Here is an 8,023-nt window from a genome sequence, read left to right on the forward strand (position 1 = left end):
GGGTTAGGGCGTTGAGGTTGTGGACGAGGGAGGTTTTCTGGATCATGAACCAGCATAGGAGTTAATTTAACTAGATTAGTGAAAGCGTGTAGGAATAATTAAGCTATAGTTATATGAGAATTTTGAAAATTGTGACTTGTGGGTTATGTAACCGAGGCACATGCAGATGTGAAAATAATGAATATAGTAGTAACAGGGTGGTTGTGTAAGTGGGGTGAGTTTCTTTCATGTGGCAGAGATTTGATAGAGAGGTGTGGGGAGTAGGAGTGTGGTTTGTGGCTTGTGGCTGTGGTTCCATTCCACCCCATGCATGCTTTTGTTTCGTGTCCATTTTATTTTCATCCGATAGACACACAGGAATACGATGGATTCGTGGATCCATCCCTCTCTCTCTACGTTAATTTTTTTTTTTTACTCATTTATGCTTTTGAATTATTATTATTCATCTGGTCAAATTGTGAGCAAGTACTTTGTAATGTAAAATAAAATGATTGGGAATTCTATTAATTCAAAAAGAAGTCACATATCGAATATATATATATATATAAGTAATATAACAATATTAGTATAACTTTTACTAAATATTATATTATTTAATGATCGAAAATTGTTTACTTTTAGATTATATATACAAAATTTTATATTAATTTAAGATGATTTAATATTTCATTCTTATAAAATAAAATTGACATAATATATTTATTTTAAAATATACTAATATATAACACTTTGATTACTTTTAAGTTATTGTTCAATTTTAATAAAATTTGATATAAATATATAAAGTAATATGAACTTTCAATTTATTTAATATAAAATTATTGAGCGATATAATACTAAGTAAAAGTTACATTGGTATTATTATAACCGATGTTCATATATATATATATATATATATATATATATGTATATATTGAGAACCGGGAAGTTACCACACATATACACATGTTTCTACATTAATGAAATATTGTCCGCTTTAGATTCAAGCCCTCACAGTTTTGTTTTTGAACATTACCAAAAAAGATCTCTCTACCAATAGAGACAACTGTGGATATATAAATCCATATCCAATTTTTTATTTGAACGATGTGAGACTTTACTTGCATCCCAACAATATATATATATATATATATATATATATATATATATATATATATTTCTACTAATACATTCTTATAAGTCAATATACATTAAAAATATTTTGTTCAAGTAGATAAAATTATACTGCATATTTCAGTTATATGAAAGGTATGCTTCATTTAGGCTATCAGCACTAAAATTTCGAGAATATCCATGTCTGTATCAGAAGAAAATGATATCACAAAATAGTTGTGAAATCAACACCATTCAAATTGTCAGGGACATCAATTCAGAACTACAACATTCCATCAATATTCAGGGGCATTTTGATACATGTAAATGATTCCCAATACCCACCAACCCAATAAGCAAAATGCAATTTTGCAAGAGGGGATGAACCACGATGCACAATAGAAAGATTAATACTAAAAAAAAATTAAGTACAATTTATAGTAACACAATATTCACTATTATAAATTATTTTTATTTATATTATATATAATATATGTTATTATATTATTAAAAAATATAAATATATATTATAGTTTAAAAAGTGTATTTGAGATTATTTACTTATTTTTATAAAAATAACTTTTAAAATTTCTTCTAATACTAATATGTATCCAAACATACTCATATACTATGTTTTACTTATATGGATGAAGGACAAAACAAGTAAATTCAAAAACTCTCAAGAATGAGCACGTAATCAGGAACACGACTATACACCTTCTAGAAAGGAGACAAGCCGAACATAATAAAAGATGAAATTCTATTAATATAATAAACAATAATAAAAAAAATTAATCACCTATATACTGTCAGTGTAAAGTTTTATATATCGATAATTAATCATTTTTTTAAATTATTTTTTATTTTTATTTAATTAAATAAATAAATAACATAATATTATTAAAAGATATCAGTGTAAAAAAAAAATTTATATTAATAATATATAAATAATTAACTTTAAAAAAAAATAACTTCACTCCAAAACTCATCGAAAACTGAAGTAGATTGCAAAAATATCAAAGTCTTGAAATATATAAAAACCGTATTTTGTATATAATCTACAAGATTTTCAATACTCTTAAAATAAGCGACCCATTATTTAAGTCGGTCTATTTATATCAATTTAATTTAATTATTTCACTTAATTTCTAAATCACTTAATTTCGGTGAATTCTATCAACAAATTATAATAAATTCAGCAAAAGTGATATATATTTCTCAAAATTATTATTTTTAATAAATATTAATTTAAATTAAAAAATAATAATATTATGATAATGTGAATTATGTGATAGGCATTCCAGTCTGACCTAAAATCATTCCCATGATAAACAGAGCCAGACTAAAGAAACACCATTTTTTTTACCCAATTTAAATTTGACATGTTTAGCAGTCTAGGGTTAGCCAATAATAGCGAAAGTTGTTGGTTCGTACTGATGGCTGTTTATTCTGAAGTTATTATTATTATTATTATTATTATTATTATTATTATTATTATTATTATTATTATTATTATTATTATTATTATTATTATTATTATTATGATGATGATGATATATATAGAAAAAATGAATGGAAGATGCTTCTTTGGTTCCTTGGTGGCGTAGCCTAGCAGGGTAGGGAAACAGAAGAAGAAGAAGAAGAAGCTCTTTCTCTATACAACAGTGCTCCTTCTTTCATCCCTTCAAAGAGGTCACATCTCTCCTCTTCTCCTTCTATCTTTTTTCTCCAACTAATATATATCACATGCTCTCTTATTTCATTCCTGATGCAACCTCGGATATTGCTAAATCCCACGATTTATGAAAAGGAATAATTCAATTTGTTTTTATTATATTGGATTCGAAGATGCGATTTTGTACCACCCCATTGGTGTGTCATTCTGATTAAATTAATGGGCATGGTCAAAGAGTACGCTTGATTCCCGTTTCTATGTTTTTATTTGGGGTTTGATTTTTCATCTATTTGATTTCTCAGATTTGATTTGTTGGGAATCCAAGATGGTGAAAGTAATATTAGAAATTTAAGCTAATTTAGAGTTTGGAAAAGAAGAAACTGTTTTCAAGCATGAATGTGTAGATGGGGTCTATTGTATTTGTTCCCGTGAGCTAGGTAAAGAATAAAACTCAGAAGCTATATTGCAGGGTACATGTGAATATGGTTTCTATAGGTTTTATCTTCAAGTTGGAATCACGAATATGTATGCATAATTTTTCCCTATACCTGTTGAGCGAGGGTGCTTTCTATTTATTTGGTTTTTTTGAATGTTTGATCCTGTTCTTGTAGTTTTACTTACTGTGGATGTTACATATCAGATCAACCTTTAATCTTGATTATCTTTTATTTACCAGGACTGCATCTCTTATGCGTGTCTGTGTCTCTGTCTGGATTCTGCTGGTTGGAAAGGAATTTCTTTCACTCTGGCCGCTATAACAAAGTCAAACTATTCTCGCACCTCTAGGAGGGTGTGGGGCGACGAAGAGGGAGTTATTGGGCTTTGTGTTTTGAGAAGATCAAAGTCATCAGATATATGGAGATTGTGCCGTGTTTCAGTGGGCTTGTCGCTTGATTATGGCTAAGGGTGGCTTTTGCTGCGTTGCCAGAAGCTCTTTCTAGTTTGCTACTGAATCTCTGCAAATTTAGCATCTTTGATCAGGCTTCTGGAAAATTGATGCACAGTGTAGATTGTAATTGATATTTGTTTTTCTGCCTTAAGGAAAGTTTTATGTTTAGATGTAGCTGTCAACTTCGTTGCAGCAATGTTTAGGTTTTCTTGTTTCCATGGTAATGTCCAAGTCAACAAAACAAAGGTAAGCAGAAGATGTATCGATTGCTTAGTATTACTTGTTGATATGATATCACACGACCTATTTTAACTTTGCTTTCCTCTTCAATCAGAAAACAGTTCAACCTTCTACTGAAGCAATGGTGAAGTCTTTGCAAGATGTTACCCAAAATCGTGGCTGTAAAGATTCATCTAATCCTCCAAGCTCAAATTCATCCCTTTCAAAAGGACAAGGACAGAAGGAAATAAATGTCATTGAGAATCATATTAGCAATTGGGATTCAGTTGAGCGCAGTTGTAGGTCGGAGGATATGAATAGCAAGTTTTCATTTGAATCTGACAGAAAAGTTCACCAAACTGGGGGTCTTAAGAAGAGCCAGTCTCTTCAAAGTGGGCTTGACCAAGTCATAAGGGAAAGTGACGAAGATCTGGGGTTGTCTTGTGATGGTGCCAAAAGCCAGAATGAGTCAACAACTTCAATTTGCAGAAAGTCTCGTGATGCAAACACCATTGATCAGTATGGAAATAATCCAAACTTCGAGTTTCAAGCCAGTTCAGGTCTTGCAAATGATAGCTCAATTTTTTCAATAGGAGATCCAATACCTTCGGAGAAAGATATCCGTGAAATTTCTGATACTCCATTATCTGGTGAGTTTGCTGGCAACATTGCTGACCAGACTCCTGTTCCTGGTACCCTATCTCTAAGGAAGTCACGCTCTTTACCCAATATCAAAGCTTCTATACTTTCTTCTGAAAAAGATGCTTTTAAATGTGCATTTCTGTTGTCAAGATCTTCGGATGATCTTCATACTTTATGCATGAGGCAGAAAGAGGTATACACCAATGAGTTTGATGATCAAATAAGGAGAGATCAAGAAAAAGAGATTGACATAGGAAAAACTGAAGATGGTCAAATGGAAAGTTTGTTTGATGACGGTTTTGATTCTTATCTGCTTTCTGCTTCAGCAAAAGACTGGGTAATGCCAATTACAGATGATACAAGTGATGTCAAAACCCTTCAAGGAGATTCCCCAGCTGACGGTGTGGGTGAGTTTGCTAACAAGGATTTCAAGATTAAGCGCATTGAGGATTGGGTAATAGGTCTGCAGCACTGTGTACCACCTGTGGAGGAAACAAATGAATCGCCTGAAGCTATTGAACCTTCAGCTGATGTTAACACAGTAAATGGTGTGACTGCTGCTAGTGTGGATCATAAGGTCACTCCAGGAATGGATGCAGCTAAAAGATATATATCTTCTCTCAGTGCTAATGCCACTGGAGCTCAGCTGGCAAATCATGGGTTGGTTGTGATCCCCTTTTTGAGTGCATTTGTGAGTTTGAAAGTGCTCAATTTAGCTGGAAATGCTATAGGTTAGTAATATAATTTACTTAGGGTATGTTTGAATAAACTTTTCTAGAAACACTTTTGGAAGAAAAAAATAAGATAAAAAAAATGAAGTAAACTTCTCCATAAACTAAAACTAGCTTATGCATAAGCTAATTTGCTACTTTTTTTGGAGAAATTATATAAAAGAATTTCTACAAGTTCGTTTATGAATAAACTAATTTTAGCTTATGTAGAAGCTTGTTTTATTTTACTTTTCTAGAAGTGCTACTGAAAAAGTTTATCGATTTAGATCCTTTTTCGTTATTTTTAATATGTGATGGTCTTTCCTGTTGCCAGGAAACTAACGAGACTTAATTATCTTGTGTTGATTCTCCTTTTCAGTGAGGATAACTGCTGGTGCTCTTCCTCGTGGACTTCACGCATTAAATTTGTCTAGAAACAAGATACCTACTATAGAAGGATTACGCGAACTTACAAGGCTTCGTGTTCTAGACCTCAGTTACAACCGAATATTAAGAATTGGACATGGTAAAACAAATTCTGGATTACATCTCAGGTTTCTTATTCATAATATGAAAAATGCTAGCACACACACCCTAACACTTTTTTGCTTATATTCTCTTTACTATCGATTGAAAATTACAAATTTTGGTGGGTTGTATAACTAAGTTAGGAGAGACTCGTTAAATGAGATGTGAGACTTATAAAATTTGTGATTTTCAATAAATTTTGGTCAAGAATAAGGAGAATGTTGCTAGCTTTCCTCTTATAGTTTTTTTGTGGAAATGATTTTTGATGCCATTATCCTATTGACATCCAAATATGGATTGCTGAAATTCTCTCCATTTTTCCCCTTTCTGTTTTGGTTTATCTTTTCCTCATTTGCAAAGGCCTTGCATCCTGCTCATCTCTAAAGGAGCTGTACCTGGCTGGAAACAAGATCGGTGAAGTAGAGGGTCTGCACCGCCTCTTGAAACTAAGTATCCTGGATCTCCGCTTTAACAAAATTTCAACAGCCAAATGTCTAGGCCAACTTGCAGCCAACTACAATTCTTTGCAAGCCATCAACTTGGATGGAAACCCAGCCCAGAAAAATGTTGGAGATGAACATATGAAGAAATATCTGCAAGGCCTTCTTCCCCATCTTGTCTACTACAACCGGCAGCCTATCAAAGTAAGCACTTTGAAGGATGGCACAGAACGTTCAGTTCGATTAGGAATGAATTCCCATCAGTTTGATCGCGGCCTTAGAGCAGATCGCAAGACCACCAGGAAGAGCAGCCAAGGTGTTGCAGCCACACGGAGGGCGTTGACCACTTCAACTCATGTTCGCAGAAGTGTGGACTCACCAAAACTGTCCAAAGGCAAGCAAGCTCTCCTGCCACCAACTGGAACCAAAGTACCAACCCAAAGTCGCCATCATTTTGAAGCTCCCAGCAAAGTGTCAAATATGATGTCATCCATGCGCAAGAGTCGCAGTGAGGGAAATTTTGGAGTTATGTGAGAGGCTGTTCCATCGTAAATTGGTTCGTACATCACCTTTGTTTCAGTATGCATCTATTTACTTTGTTATTTCTTAATGTTTTCTGTTAGCAGAGTTTTTTCCCTCTCTTTTCATTAAGTTTGGTGTGCTAGATATTGATACATTGATTTGTGGGTTGTATGGCCCAATAAGCTGTTTTCGGCCACAGTATTTCTTTTTCATTATAGGTTGTGTTATGTACGTTCAAAACATCGTTTTCAATTTGTCTGGAGATAAAGTTTGCTGCAATTACAAATTTACAATAAATTTTCACAATTCTATTATGTGGGGATTTCATTGACCCCAGGTGAGTTGGGGTTGAAGTTAAGCAACTCTATCATAACTACTAAGTGGACCAGTGTAATTAAGACAAGTTGCTTGGACCCACTTATTTGCTCCACCTTGATAACTCGTCCATGGGATCAGGCATTAAAGTTTAGTGCAGATCACAATTATGAACTATTATGTTTTGTTGGACATAACTATAATGGACAATTATGAATTTCGTGTTATTTTATTGCATTATATTACATTTATTTGATTCATGATAATGTATTATAGAGTATTTGACTATTTGTACCAAGGTAATTTAGTAAGATAATTTTTTTGTAATTGTGATATTAAGTTTATATTTGGAGAATCTATGTTATTTATTTATTTGGAGGATCAACTCATATCTGTTTTTTTAACATTTTTTTTATAACTTTTGATGGATCAATCCGATCTACAACCTGCAACTCACCGAGATTAGGTAGGTTGAGATTTTCAATCCAATTTCAAAATGAGCCTTATCCAACTCATTTGTTGGGTTAAGGGCGAATTAGGTTGAACTAGTCTGTATTGACATCCTTATTTGAGACAAACAATTTTTTTTATTTGTTAAGTAAAATGTTGCGTTTAATTTTGATCAAAATTAGTTTTAGTCTCAGTTTAAAAATGATAATGATTAATGATTTTGATCTTTGTAATTTTAATATTCAGTGAATTTTGTATCAATATACAAAAAATAAAAAAAAATCAAAGTTAGGGTGTGAACCAAAATACGAGGATGATTTTTTTTTAAGGGGACCAAAATCATTATATTTAAAAATATAGAAATTAAGATTAATTTTGATCGAAATTTGAGAAACATAAAATGCATTTTACACTTGGTAATTTTTTTACACCCTTGTTAATCACTTTTGCTTTTCTCTCGGCATATAAATTCTACTAGAGAAACCTCTAATTATTAATAGTTTCTGAAGATGATGCAGATCAAAACCCTACAGGAAATCAT

The 8,023-nt window shown here is 32.3% G+C and overlaps 1 protein-coding gene across 1 annotated transcript; it reads left to right on the forward strand.

Moving 5' to 3' along the window:
* Window positions 1–2,630: 2,630 nt before the first annotated feature.
* LOC109812763 (Outer arm dynein light chain 1 protein) lies at window positions 2,631–7,031 on the forward strand. Its single transcript, XM_020376805.3, has 5 exons — window positions 2,631–2,784; window positions 3,444–3,902; window positions 3,991–5,248; window positions 5,607–5,753; window positions 6,116–7,031. Exons 2-5 carry the CDS (start codon window positions 3,852–3,854, stop codon window positions 6,727–6,729), a joined length of 2,070 nt encoding a protein of 689 aa, XP_020232394.1. The 5' UTR covers window positions 2,631–2,784; window positions 3,444–3,851; the 3' UTR covers window positions 6,730–7,031.
* Window positions 7,032–8,023: the final 992 nt, after the last annotated feature.

This window comes from Cajanus cajan, chromosome 8, assembly GCF_000230855.2.
Source record: "Cajanus cajan strain Asha chromosome 8, NIPB_CcT2T_4, whole genome shotgun sequence".
Taxonomy (NCBI): Eukaryota; Viridiplantae; Streptophyta; class Magnoliopsida; order Fabales; family Fabaceae; genus Cajanus; species Cajanus cajan.

What these genes read in the sequence shown, in the direction of transcription:
- LOC109812763 (XM_020376805.3), top strand. Translation starts at nt 3,852, where the DNA reads ATGTTTAGGTTTTCTTGTTTCCATGGTAATGTCCAAGTCAACAAAACA. An exon ending in TCCAAGTCAACAAAACAAAG is followed by an intron (nt 3,903 to 3,990) that starts GTAAGCAGAAGA and finishes CTCTTCAATCAG; the next exon opens with AAAACAGTTCAACCTTCTAC. An exon ending in AATATTAAGAATTGGACATG is followed by an intron (nt 5,754 to 6,115) that starts GTAAAACAAATT and finishes TCATTTGCAAAG; the next exon opens with GCCTTGCATCCTGCTCATCT.